The sequence below is a fragment of the Sus scrofa genome, chromosome 13, assembly GCF_000003025.6.
Source record: "Sus scrofa isolate TJ Tabasco breed Duroc chromosome 13, Sscrofa11.1, whole genome shotgun sequence".
Classification (NCBI taxonomy): Eukaryota; Metazoa; Chordata; class Mammalia; order Artiodactyla; family Suidae; genus Sus; species Sus scrofa.
The window spans coordinates 39,357,371-39,372,292 of record NC_010455.5 but is presented as its reverse complement, the minus strand read 5'-3'; the positions used below and the strand labels follow the sequence as shown (position 1 = coordinate 39,372,292).

Below are 14,922 nucleotides of genomic sequence, written 5' to 3'. Positions count from 1 at the left end.
CTGTAGCCCCGATTCTACCCCCTAGCCTGGGAACATCCATCTGCCATGGGTGCAGCCCTAAAAATCAAAAAATCAGTCAATCAATAAAAATAAAAAATGCTATAAAAATAGTACTTCTTTTTTCCCTCAAAGGTATCTTCTACATTGAACTTAACTAATTGTTGCTTACACAATTATACAGACCTTTATGGATATGCAATTCGGCCTTAAGTAAGCTTTGGTGTGTTGTCAGACAGATTTCTCTGTCTCTTCTCCTCAGTCCTAAGGATTGAGTTTATCTCTACTTAGGGTAACTGAGCCAGGGCATAGTGGAATTTAGGGAACTCATGCCTGGGCCATTAGGCTGCCTTATCCACACATGATCTCTGGTCTCTCCTAAGATAATGCACTCTTAAGATCTTGATGTATTTTTATCACATGCATATATCCTAAGTTTCCCAGTGCTGAGCATATTTCTCTCTTCTCAATTCCCCACCTCACTTTGATACTAATTCCATGTCATAAATATTATTTCCTAAAACTTAGAATGTGTCATTTGAATTCTGTTTGACATGGTGTTTTGCTCTTCCAGAGGCCTGGATTATTCTAAGCCTTGGCATTCTAACTATCTGCAGGCAAGAAATCAAATATTAGCCAATTTGCACATTGTTCATCCAACTATGAAAATGCTACTGGACCTTGGTTATACGACATTTGCCAATACAATTTTGATAGATTTAACTGGAATTAGGTAAAATCCCATATTTATTAATTAACATTTAAAATGTGAATCTCTTCCGCTTGAGTCTCTATATATTTGACTGTATAATTTTATAATTTTAAAAAATAATATATCTTCAGGACTTTAAACTTAAAAAATTTTAAATTTATCTTACTTGTTTCAACAGTTTTGTATCATGACTAATGTCTAGTGTTTGCCTTAAATCATTTTAATTTTTCTCATAAATAGAAGTAAAGGCCCAATTGATTGTGAATCAATGAAAAATGATTTATCAATACAAGCTAGAAAGGCAGAAGAGAAGATAATGAACACATGGTATCCAAAGGTTATAAGTCTCTTTACCAAGAAGGAGGCCCTAGAAGGCATTAAACCTGAGACATTGGATGCATTTTATAACTGTGTTTCTACACTTATTTCAAATCAGGTAAATAATTTTATATTTTTAAATGATAATGTTATTAAAATTACTATTTTAAGTAAATAGGATTTGTATATAGTTATAAGTAGTTATTTTTAAATGAATTAAGAAAGACATTTTAATTATAATTTTATTTAAACAAATTTAGCAGAAAAATGCTTCATTTGTGAAGCAGTCTTAATTGAGAGGTAAGCCCAGGAATATGTGTCAATATTACGAGTGATTACTGGACTCATACTTAAAGGCTATAAACTAATTATCTATAGCTTTATTGGAGCAAGCTAACGAAAGGACTATCCTAGTAAACATATTTTTGAACTTATGAAATTCCAAGTTAATTGATTCTCATTTTGTTCTCAGTAAAATCTTGGTTTGAAATGTTATTGTCTTTAAATGACAACAGAGAATATTAATTTTATGCAATTATTTTAAAGGTTTCTCAAATTTTTATTGTTGTATAAATATAATTCTTAAAAATAGTTTTGAATAAAAACTTTCCCTTTTGGTAAAGATCATCAAAGATTCCTTGAATTTTGCCGTTTTTTTAAAGGATTTTATATATACATTAAATGTGATGTAACACTATAACAAATATACATGATTCCCTTTCTACTTTTATCCAATTTCTAATAGTTGGTTCTACATAAGAAATTATTCATACTTACAGTGCACATTGCTAAATTCTATTGGCTTAACCTTCAATTAGTGGTATGCTGAAAATCTCTCTCTCCAGGAAAAATAGTCCAGATTTGTAGTGTTTGTCAACCTCCTTGTTGTAAGTATTCTCACCATGGTGATTCTTAAGCATCCAAGAGTTTAGTAACTGGCTCACAAAATTCCTGGATGTTTAACAATTGGCTCTTATAATGGTAGGAGCTAACTCTGGTACACCACTGTCCCTATGTGTCACCTCATGACGTCCTCAGCATTAGGTTTCAGGCCTCTCCTACCCTCAGTCTTCACCATGTTGTTTGGTCTTCTGGAAATTTTTCTGTACCAGGGACAAAATTACTAAAGAATGTGGAAGACTCTGATTTGCCATTTTAAGTCTGTTGATATTCTGTAGAAAAATTAAGGTCCTATTTATTGTTTTAGACTACGTTTATTGAGAACATATTGTGCTGAATGAAGATAATTTTCACAACTAAATGGATTGGTAGAATCAATTAACTATAAACAATAGCTCACTGATTTTAAAGGTTGAATTTGTATTTTCTAAAGTAATAATTTATGATATCACGCAGCTGAAAGATCTCTTAAAGAGAACTGTTGAAGAATTTGTAAAACTCTTTGATGCAGAAGATCAACGAGGACTGCCAATATTTAAGATGGAACTGACGTTTGATGATGATAAAATGGAATTTTATCCTACTTTTCAAGATTTGGAAGATGTTGTTTTGAGTTTGGTTGAGCGAATAGCTGAAGCTCTGCAGGTTTTCCTTTGTCCTTATCCATTGAGTTTCTTTTTCTTTTTTTAATTTCTTTCTTTCTCTTTAGGGCCACACCCACGGCATATGAAGTTCCCAGGCTAGGGGTTGAATCAGAGCTCTAGCTGTTGGCATATGCCACAGCCACAGCAACATGGGATCCGAACCTCATCTGTGACCTATACCACAGCTCACAACAATGCGGGATCCTTAACCCACTGAGCGAGGCCAGGGATGGAAGCCACATCTTCATGGACACTAGTTGGGTTCATTAATGTTGAGTCACGACGGGACCTCCATTGAGTTTCTTTTTATGGCGCTTTTTCAAAATTTTAAATTGAGTTGAAGCTCTGTAGAATGTTTATGTATATAAAATATTGTAACTCCTTTTATTTCCACCTCCAGGTTAAGTTGAAAGTGCTTTCTCTTTGAGAAAGTCTCCTGGCTTAGGGTGACTTTTCCCTTCTTAGAACTTTTTTTTTTGGCCACCCCCTCCTCCCTTGGCATCCGTGGGCCAGGGATCTAACCCCATACCACAGTTGTAACCAGAGCCACATCAGTGACAATGCCAGATCCTTAACCCACTGAGCCATGAGGGAACTCCTTATAGAACTTTTATTGTAGTTATAAATTAATGTTTTTGTACATGTCTCATCTTTTCTACTCATCTTTGCTTCTTAAGGACAAGTCATGTTCGTTTTTTCTAGAGCTTTCTGGTATAATCACTTCAACATTATATTTCCTCAATTGTTGAATGATAGAAAACTAACCCAAATAAGGTTTTATATCAAAGTATAAGCAATTTAAAATTATTTTGCACTGTTATCTTTTCTTGAACCATTGAAATATGAAAATAATTTTTGAAAATATAGTTAAAGATTTACATATAGATCATTTGCACAGATGTTTATTTCATTGATTTTCATTATTGTTTTTGTTAGAATGTCCAGACAGTACCCTCCTGGCTATCAGGAACTTCAACAACTGTGAATATTGACACAGAACTTCCTGAACACGTGTTACAATGGGCTCTTAATACGCTGAAGGTGGCAGTACATCGGAACTTAGAGGGTGCAAGAAAACATTATGAGACATATGGTATATATGAAACATTATATCTTTTTTTCATAAAAGAATACTTTTATTTTTACTAGAATTTGGTCAGATATTGGGTTGTTTGGATCTTTCATGAAAGAGCAGAGAGAGCCAGAAGTGAGCCTAAGCATAGTTTTTGGCAGAGTCACAAGTCAGACCCAAGAAACTTGAATTCTGTTTTTTCAGTCCAAAGGGTGAATGTTGACTGGAACAGGATGATAAAATCAAAATGTAGAGAGGAGGAGAGATTGGAATAAGGAGAAAGTTAAATCAAGGGCAAAAGCAAGGTAATTTCTAAGAATAGTTTTGAACAGCCTACAGCATAATAGTCTCCTCAAGCATGTTATGTGGTCAGGATTGATAATTGTTATTTGACATTCTATTAATCAAAACCTTTTATTAACTGGCTTATCTGTACCTCTAAGTTATTTTACATACCCCATTTGCTTGTTTTGTGTTTGTTTGTCTGCTTTTGTCTTTTTTTTTTTTTTGGCCTTTTTAGGGCCGCACCCTCAGCATATGGAGGTTCCAAGTTTAGGGGTCTAATCGGAGCCACAGCTGCCGGCCTATGCCACAGCCACAGCAACGCCAGATCTGAGCTGTGCCTGTGACCTATACCACAGCTCACGGCAACGTTGGATCCTCAACTCACTGAGCGAGGCCAGGGATCAAACCGCAACCTTATGGTTCCTAGTCATATTTGTTTCTGCTGTGCCACGATGGGAACTCCCCTGATTTGCTTGTTGAGTCTGGTTTATTTTATTCTGTCTATTCCTATTAATGTATGTTAATTGTCTATTATAACATTTAGTTGAATAAGCTACTCTATTCCATGATCACATTTTAAAAAGCACTTTATCATTTTAAAGGGTGTTATTAAGATTTAAATTTTATTATTAATTTTCAGTTGAAAAATACAATTGGCTCCTTGATGGGACTGCAGTTGAGCAAATAGAGAGTTTTCAGGTAGAAGATCATACTTTTGATGAATACACAGAGGTAGGTGTTAATTATGTTTTTCCTTAGTGCCTTTTGAACTTCTTTTTTAAAATTAAGATCTTTTTATTCTAGAAAAATAAATGCTTCAGTTTAATAGAATCTCTTATTCAAAACATTTTAGTAAGCTCATATATTCATCTAATAATTTATTTAGTCATTCATTTAACTCATTCATTGATTCAACAAAAATATCTTTCATCACCTTCAGACACATAGCAACATTTTGGTGATGTAAAAAGAGATAATACATAAACATTATCCTCAGTGGCTTATATTGACATGGAAACCAGGTATAGAAATAACAACTATGATATATTGAGATAAATACTAGAATGGAGACAAAAACAAAATTTTGTAGAAGCTCAGAAGAGGGAATGATTGCTTTTGTTTTGGAAAATTGGAAAATTTGTGTTTATGTACCACTTTTAGAATTATTATTATTTTGTCTTTTAGGGCTGTGCCCACAGCATATGAGAGTGTCCAGGTTAGGGGTCAAATTGGAGCTGCAGCTGCTGGTCTATACAATAGCCACAGCAATGGTCGGATCTGAGCTGTGTCCTCGACTTACACTGCAGCTCATGGCAATGCTGGATCCTTAATGCACTGAGCCAAGCCAGGGATTGAACCCACATCCATGGATACTAGTCAGGTTCATTACTGGTGAGCCATGATGGGAACGCCTATTCTTTTTCTGTGAAATATGCCGTTGATATTTTGATAGGATTGTATTGAATCTGTAGACTGCCTTGGGAAGTACAGTCATTTTAACAATATTTATTCTTCCAGTTCATGAAATCAGTATAATTTTCCATTTGTTTGTGTCCTATTCAATATCTTTCATTAATATCTAATTGTTTTCAGGGTACAGATCTTTTATTTCCTTGATTATATTTATTCCTAGGTATTTTATTCTTTTTGATGCAATTGTAAGTGGAATTGTTTTCTTAACTTCTCTTTCTGATAGTTCATTTTTAGCATATGGAAACAGAGCAGGCTTCTGTGTATTAATTTCGCATCTTGCAACTTTTCTGAATTTATTTATTTTTACAGTTTTTTTGGTGGTGTTGTTAGATTTTCTATATGTAGTATCATGTCATCTGCAAACAGTGACAGTGGTACTTCTTTTCAATTTGGATGCCATTTAGTTCTTTTTATTATCTGTTGGCTGTGGCTAAGACTTCTAATACTATGTTGAATAAAAGTGGTGAAAGTTCCCAGGCCAGAGATCAACCTGTGCCACAGTGGTGACCTGAGCCACACCAGTGTCAACAACCAGATCCTTAACCCACTGAGCCACCAGGGAACTCCACTTGCCTTGTTTCTGATCTTAGAGGAAATGCTTTCAGCTTTTCACCATTGAGTATGATGTTGGCTGTGTGATATAGCCTTTGTTATGTTGAAGTATTTTTCCTCTATACACTTTTTGTTTGGAGCTTTTATCATAAATGGATGTTGAATTGTGCCAAAAGCTTTTTCTGCACCTATTGAGACGATCATTTGGTTTTTATTCTTCATTTTGTTAATATGGTGATATGGTGTTATCATGTTGACTGATTTGGACTATTACATCATCCTGCATCCCTGGAATAAATCCCACTTGATTATGATGTATGATCCTTTAAAATGTTGAATTCATTTTGCTAGTATTTTGTTGAGGATTTTTTCATATCTATTCATCAGTGATATTTACCAATAATTTTCTTTTTTGGTGTTGTCTTTGGTTTTGGTACTAGGGTGATGCTGGCCTCATGTAGTAAGTTTGGAAGCTTTCCTTCCTATAATTTTTTTTATAATTTTTTTTATTTTCCCACTGTACAGCAAGGGGGTCAGGTTATCCTTACATGTATACATTATAATTACATTTTTCCCCCACCCTTTCTTCTGTTGCTATAATTTTTTTTAAGTCAGTGAACTTCATTATATTCATCATAACATAATTTTAGAACATTTCCATCTGAAACCCCAGTCCATCCCTCTCCCACAATCTGGCCCCTTTGGTAACTCTAAGTTTTTTTAAAGTCTCTAAGTCTGTTTCTGTTCTGCAAATAAGTTCATTTGTATCTTTTATAAAACTTTTTATTATTATTTTTCTTTGTAAGGCCACACCTGTGGCATATGGAAGTTCCCAAGCTAGGGATTGAATTGGAGCTGCAGCTGCTGGCCTACACCACAGCCACAGCAAAGTGGGATCGGAGCCATGTCTGCAACTTACACCACAGGTAACAGCAATGTTGGATTCTTAACCTGCTGAGCAAGGCCAGAATTGAACCTGCATCCTCATGGGTACTAGTCATGCTCTTATCCCACTAAGCCACGATGGTAACTCCTGTATCCTTTTTTTAGATTCCACATATAAGTGATATCATGTCATGTTTGTCTCTCACTAACTTCATTTAGTATGAAAATCTCTGGGTCCATAAATGTTGCTGCAGATGCCATTATTTCATTCTTTTTTATGGTTGAGTAATATTCCATTGTATATATGTACCACATCTTCTTTATCCACTCCTCTGCTGATGGACATTTAGGTTGCTTCAATGCCTTGGCTATTGTATATAGTGCTGCAGTGAATGTTGGGATACATGTGTCTTTTCAAATCATGGTTTTCTCTGGATAGATGCCCAGGAGTGGGATTTTTGGATCATATGGTAATTCTATTTTTAGTTTTTTGTGAGCCTCTGTACTGTTTTCCATAGTGGTTGCACCAATTTAAATTTCCACCAACAGTATAAGGGGGTTCTCTTTTCTCCACAACTTCTCCAGAATTTATTGTTTGTAGACTTTTTGATGATGGCCATTCTGGCTGGTGTGAGGTACCACATTGCTGTTTTTATTTGCATTTCTTTAATAATTAGTGATGTTGAGCATCTTTTCATGTGTTTTTTGGCCATATGTTTGTCTTTGGAAAAATATCTGTTTAGATCTTCTGCCTATTTTTTGATTGTTTTTTTTTTTTTATATTGAGCTACAGGAGGCATTTATATATTTTGGAGATCAATCCCTTGGCAGTTGCTTCATCTGCAAATATTTTCTCCCATCCTTTGGGTTGTCTTTTCATTTTGTTTAGGATTTGCTTTGCTGTGCAAATACTCTTACATTTAATTAGGTCCCATTTATTTATTACTGCTTTTATTGTCATTACTCTAGGAGGTGGATCTGAGAAGATATTTCTGTTGTTTATGTCAGAGAGTCTTCTGCCTATGTTTTCCTCTAAGAATTTTATAGTGTCCATTCTTATATTTAGGTCTTTAATCCATTTTGAGTTTATTTTTGTGTATGGTGTTATGGAGTGTTCTAATTTTTACATGTATCTGTCCAGGTTTCCCAGCACCACTTATTTAAGGGACTGTCTTTACTCCCTTGTATGTTCTTGTCTCCTTTGTCATAGATAAGTTGGCTGTAGGTGCGTGGGTTTATTTCTAGGCTTTCTATCCAGTTCCATTGATCTATATTTCTGTTTTTGTGCAAGTACCATACTTTTTTGATAACTATAGTTTTGTAGGGAGTCTGATTCCTTCAGCTCCATTTTTCTTTCTCAGGAAGGCTTTGGCTATTCAGGGTCTTTTGTGTTTCCAGACAAATTTTAAAATCTTTTGTTCTAGTTCTATGAAAAATGCCATTGGTAATTTGATAGAGATTGCATTGAGTCTGTAGATTGCCTTGGGTAGTGGCATTTTTGACGATATTTTTGACGATTCTTCCAGTCCAAGAGCATGGCATATCTTTCCGTCTGTTTGTGTCATCTTTGATTTCTTTCTTCAGGGTCTTACAGTTTTGAGAGTACAGGTCTTTTGCCTCCTTAGGTAGGTTTATTCCTAGGTTTTTGTTTTTTTTTTTTTTTTTTTTGTCTTTTTTTTCTTGAGCTGCTCCTGCAACATATGGAGGTTCCCAGGCTTCGAGTCTAATCAGAGCTGTCACCACCGACCTATGCCAGAGCCACAGCAATGCAGGATCCAAGCCACGTATGTGACCCACACCACAGCTCACAGAAACACCAGATCCTTAACCCACTGAGAGAGGCCAGGGAACGAACTCACAACCTCATGGTTCCTAGATTCGTTAACCACTGAGCCACGACAGGAACTCCTTTTTTTTTTTGATGTGATGGTAAATGGGATTGTTTCCCTAATTTCTCTTTCTGATCTTTCATTGTTAGTATATAGAAATGCAGTTGATTTCTGCATATTAATTTTATATCCTGCAACTTAACCATTTTCATTGATGAGCTCTAACAGTTTTCTAGGAGAACTTCTTTCAGGAAGTTCTAGGTATAGTATCATGTTGTCTGCAAATAGCAATAGTTTCACTTCTTCCTTTCCAATTTGGATTCCTTTTATTTCTTTTTCTTCTCTGATTGGCAAGGCTAGGACTTCCAAAACTATGTTGAATAGTGTGGCAAGAGCAGACATCTCCTTGTCTTATTCCTGATCTTAGTGGGAATTCTTTTAGCTTTTCACTGTTGAGAATGATGTTAACTGTGGGTTTGCCATATATGGCCTTTATTATGTTGAGGTAGATTCCCTCTATGCCCACTTTCTGGAGGCTTTTTATCAAAAATAGGTGTTGGGTTTTGTCAAAAGCTTTTTCTGCACCTGTTGAGAGGATAGTATGGTTTTTATTCTTCAGTTTGTTAATGTGGTGTATCACATTGACTGATTTTTGGATATTGAAAAATCATTTTTGGGTATTGAAATCATTTTTTGGATTTTGAATCATTTTTTTGGATATTGAAATCCAAAAAAATCATTTTTGGATATTGAAAAATCAACTGCATTTCTATATACTAACAATTTATCCCTGGGATAAATCCGACTTGATCATGGTGTACAGTCCTCTTAATGTATTTTTGGATTTGGTTTGCTAGTATTTTATTGAAGATTTTTGCATCTATGTTCATCAGTGCTATTGGCCTGTAATTTTCTTTTTGTGCTATCTTTGATTTTTGTAACAGAGTGATGGTGGCCTCACAGAGTGAGTTTGGGAATGTTCTTTCCTCTGCAGTTTTTTGGAATAGTTTCAGAAGGATAGGTGTCTTAAATTTTTGATAGGGTTTGCCTGTGAAGCCGTCTGGTCCTGGACTTTTATTCGTTGGAATTTTTTTTTTTTTTTGTCTTTTGTCTTTTTTGTTGTTGTTGTTGTTGTTGTTGTTGCTATTTCTTGGGCCGCTCCCGTGGCATATGGAGGTTCCCAGGCTAGAGGTTGAATCGGCGCTGTAGCCACCAGCCTACGCCAGAGCCACAGCAACGCGGGATCCGAGCCGCATCTGCAACCTACACCACAGCTCACGGCAACGCCGGATCGTTAACCCACTGAGCAAGGGCAGGGACCGAACCTGCAACCTCATGGTTCCTAGTCGGATTCGTTAACCACTGCGCCACGACGGGAACTCCTGGAATTTTTAAAATCACAGTTTCAATTTCATTACTTGTGATTTGTCCATTCATCTTTTCTATTTCTTCTTGGTTTCGTCTTGGAAGATTGTACCTTTCTAAGAATTTGTCCATTTCTTTGAGGTTGTTCATTTTATTGGCACATAGTTGCTTGTGGTAATCTGTTATGATCCTTTGTATTTCTGTGATGCCCATTGTAACTTCTCCTTTTTCATTTCTAATTTTATTTATTTATTTAATGATTTTAATTTTTTCTTTTATAGTGGGTTTACAGTATTCTGTTAATTTTCTACTGTACAGCAAAGCGACCCAGTCACACATACATATATAAATTCTTTTTCTCACATTATCCTCCATTATGCTCCATCGCAAGTGACTGGATATAGTTCCCAGTGCTATACAGCAGGACCTCATTGCTTATCCATTCCAAAGGCAATAGTTTGCATCTATTAACCCAGTACACCCCACTTCCTCCCTCTCCCCCTTGGCAACCACAAGTCTGTTCTCCATGTCCATGATTTTCTTTTCTGTGGAAAGGTTTATTTGTGCTGTATATTAGATTCCAGATATAAGTGGTATAAATGGTATTTGTCTTTGTCTTTCTGACTTACTTCACTTATTATTAGAGTCTCTATTCCATCCATGTTGCTGCAAATGGTATTATTTTGTTCTTTTTTATGGCCGAGTAGTATTCCATTGTGTATGTATACCACATCCTCTTAATCCATTCTTGGACATTTAAGTTGTTTCCATGTCTTGGCTATTGTGAATAGTACTGCAGTGAACATGAGAATGCATGTGTCTTTTTCAAGGAAAGTTTTGTTTGGATGTATGCCCAAGAGTGGGATTGCTGGGTTGTATGGTAGTTCTATATTTAGTTTTCTGAGGTACCTCCATACTATTTCCCATAGTGGTTGTACCAATTTATTCATTTCTAATTTTATTGATTTGAGTCCTCTCTCTTTTTTACTTGACGAGTCTAGCTAAGGGTTTATCAATTTTGTTGATCTTTTCAAAGAACCAGCTTTTAATTTCATTGATCTTTTCTATGGTTTTCTTTTTTTCTTTTTTTGTCTTTTTGCTATTTCTTTGGGCCGCTCCCACGGCATATGGAGGTTCCCAGGCTAGGGGTCGAATCAGAGCTGTAGCCACTGGCCTACGCCAGAGCCACAGCAACGCAGAATCCGAGCCGCGTCTGCAACCTACACCACAGCCCACGGCAACGCTGGATCATCAACCCACTGAGCAAGGGCAGGGACCGAACCCGCAACCTCATGGTTCCTAGTCAGATTAGTTAACCACTGCGCCACAACGGGAACTCCTATGGTTTTCGTTATTTCCGTTTCATTCATATGATTTCTTTCCTTCTGCTAACTTTGGGTTTTGTTTGTTCTTTTTTCTCTAGTTGCTGTAGGTGTAAAGTTAAGTTTTTTATTTGAGATTTTTCCTTGTCTCCTGAGGTAGGCTTGGATTGCTATAAACTTTCCCCTTAGAGCTGTTTTGCAGCATTGCATAGGTTTTGAATTGTTATGTTTTTGTTGTCATTATCTGTTAGGTATTTTTAAATTTCCTCTTTGATTTCTTCAGTGATCCATGGTTATTTAGCAACATGTTGTTTAATCTCCACTTGTTTGTGCATTTTGCCGGTTTTTGTTGTTGTTGTTGATTTCTAATCTTATAGTGTTGTGATCAGGAAAGATGCTCGATATGATTTCAATTTTCTTAAATTTACTGAGGCTTGACTTGTAGCCAGTATGTGATCTATACTAGAGAATGTTCCATGTGCACTTGAGAAGTATGTATATTCTACTGCTTTTGGATGGAATATTCTATAAATATTTATTAAGTCCATCTGGTCTAATGTAACATTTAAAGCCTATGTTTCCTTGTTGATCTTCTGTCTCAATGATCTGTCCATTATTGTAAATGGGGTATATAAGTCCTCCACTATTACTGTGTTATTGTTGATTTCTCCTTTTAAGGCTGTTAGCAGTTGCCTTATATATTGAGGTGCTCCTCTGTTGGGTGCATATATATTTATAACTGTTATATCTTCTTCTTGGATTGATCCTTTGGTCATTATGTAAGGTCCTTCTTTGTCTCTTGTAACATTCTTTATTGTAAAGGTTTATTTTGCCTCATATGAGTATTGCTATTCCAGATTTCTTTTGATTTCTATTTACATGAAATACTTTCTTCTATCCTCTCATTTTCAGTTTGTATGTGTCCCTAGAACTGAAGTGGGTCTCTTGAAGACAGCATATATATGGGTCTTGTTTTTGTATCCATTCAGCCAGTCTCTGTCTTTTGGTTGGAGCATTTAGTCCATTTACATTTAAGGTAATTATTGATATATATGTTCATATTGACATTTTGTTAATTATTTTGGATTTGTTTTTATTGGTGGACTTTTTTCTTTGGATAACTATCTTTAGTGTTGTGTTTGGATTGCTTTTTCTTATTCGCATGTATATTTATTGTTGATTTTCACTTTGCTTTTACCATGAGGTTTTGATATAGAAATCTACATATATACAAGATTGTTTTAAGTTGCTGGTCTCTTAATTGCAAGTACATCTCCAGTGTCCTGCATTTATACCTTCCTCTTCTCAGTATTTCTCATTTTGGTAGCATATTTTTGCATGGATGATTTCCTACCTTTATTACATGTTTGCCTTTACTGGTGAGCCCTGTCATTTGCAATATTTTTGTTTCTAGTTGTGGCCTTTTCTTTTTCACCTAGAGAGGTTCTTTTGGTATTTGTTGTAAAGCTGATTTAGTGGTGCTGAATTCTCTTAGCTTTTGCTTATCTGTAAAGCTTTTGATTTCTCCTTCAAATCTGAATGAGAGCCTTGCTGGGTAGAGTAATCTTGTTTGGAGGTTTTTTCCTTTCATCACTTTTAAGTATATCATGCCTGCAGAGTTTCTGCTAAAAAAATCAGCTGATAATCTTATCACAGTTCCCTTGTATATTCTTTGTTTCTTTTCCCTAGATGCTTTCAATATTTCCTCTTTGTCTTTAATTTTGGTCAGTTTGATCAATATTGGGTTTATCTTATATGGTATTAGTTGTGCTTCTTGGATTTGAGTGAGTGATTCTTTTCCCATGTTAGGGAAGTTTTTGGTAATTATCTCTTCAAATATTTTCTCTGACCCTTTCTCTTTTTCTTCTCCTTCTGGTACCCCTAATGTGGATGTTGGTGTGTTTAAAATTGTCCCAGAGTTCTCATAGACTGTCCTTATTTCTTTTCACTTTTTTTCTGTTCTGCATCAGTCATTTCCATCAGTCTGTCTTCCACTTTGCCTATTCATTCTTCTACCTCGTGTATCCTGCTGTTGGTTCCTTCTAGAGAGTATTTTATTTCAGTTATAGTATTTTCCATCTCTACTTGCTTAATCTTTAAATATTAAATTTCTTTGTTCAGTGTTTCTTGTAATTTATCGACCTTTGCCTCCAGTTTATTTCTAAGATCTTGAATTGTCTTCACTGTCATTAGTCTGAAGTTTTTTCCATGGAGGTTGCTAATCTCTAGATCACTTAGCTGATTTTCTGTTTCTTTTCTTTTCTTTTTTTCTTATTTCTTCGTCTGGGTCACATGTCTCTGCCTTTTCATTTTATATAGATTTTTTTCTCCTTTTTGCAGGCAATAGGGTTGTAGCCTCTCTTGTTCTGGTGTCTTCCCCCTTGTGGCTGGAGCTGGTACAGGAGCTTGGTTCAGGTTTCCTGATGGTGGTTCGAACCCACAACCTCATGGTTACTAGTTGGGTTTGTTAACCACTGAGCCATGATGGGAACTCCCGTGTGTATCTTTTTAAAAGTAAAGTATCTAATAATTTTTACATTTTAAATTGGGCTTTTGTATTCCTATTGTTCAGTTGTAACAGATTTACTTATTGGGTTATATAAAATAATAAATAATTTTTATTATAAATTATATATATATAAATATCATAAATTTTCATGATTGAATTTTAAGTGGTTTTTATATGTTTTGGATAAAAGTCGTTCATCTGAAATGTATTTTACAAGTATTTTTTCCTAGTCTATCCCTCAACTTTTCTTTGTTCTTTTTTTTAGTTTTTAAATCAATTACCTATCATACATAATTTTTTCATATGGTGCAAAATATGGGTGGGTCATGGTTCAAATTTTTCCATGTGAGTGTCAAGTTAAACCACTGTCATTTATTGAAAATACTATCTTTTCCCTATTAAATTATCTTGTCATCTTTATTGAAATTCAATTGACTTTATATTATTTATGGATTTATTTCTAGATATTCTATTTTTTTCCATTGATTTATAGATCTGTTCTTATGCCAATACCATAGTCTTTATTTCTGTAGTTTTATGGTAAGTTTTGAAATTAAGTATTATAAGTTCTCACTTCATTCTTCTTTTTCAAAATTATTTTGACTACTCTACATGTTTGTATTTCCATGTATATTATAAAATTAATTTCTATAATGAAGGGATTTTGATTAGGATTACACTGACTTTATTGATCAATTTTGGAAGAACTGTCATCTTAAAAACTAAAAATTAAATCTTTCATTCCATGACCATAGTAGTATTTCATTTTATTTATGTTTTCTTAAATTTCTTACAGCAAAGTTTTGTGATTTTTGTTGTACAGGTCTTGCAAATACTCTCCTAAATTGTTGCTGGTTTTCTTGATTTTCTCATAAATGTTATTGTTTAGCAAGGAAAATTTTAATTTTCATTGCTAATATATAAATATAATGAATTATTGTGTACTCATCCCATATCTTTAGACACAGTTAAATGCAGTTAATAGTCCTAATAATTTTTTAAAGAATATATCACACACACACACACACACACACACCTCTACCTCATATAGCCTGTAAG

The 14,922-nt window shown here is 34.8% G+C and overlaps 1 protein-coding gene across 1 annotated transcript in view; it reads left to right on the top strand.

Annotated features, from left to right (window-relative positions):
- Nucleotides 1-14,922, top strand: part of DNAH12 (dynein axonemal heavy chain 12) — a 247,107-nt gene that overhangs the window by 22,974 nt on the left and 209,211 nt on the right. The window contains exons 8-12 of the mRNA XM_021069807.1: nucleotides 572-730; nucleotides 950-1,145; nucleotides 2,384-2,572; nucleotides 3,508-3,664; nucleotides 4,569-4,660. Of these exons, the coding sequence (XP_020925466.1) occupies nucleotides 572-730; nucleotides 950-1,145; nucleotides 2,384-2,572; nucleotides 3,508-3,664; nucleotides 4,569-4,660 (793 nt within the window). The remainder of the gene's footprint in view (nucleotides 1-571; nucleotides 731-949; nucleotides 1,146-2,383; nucleotides 2,573-3,507; nucleotides 3,665-4,568; nucleotides 4,661-14,922) is intronic.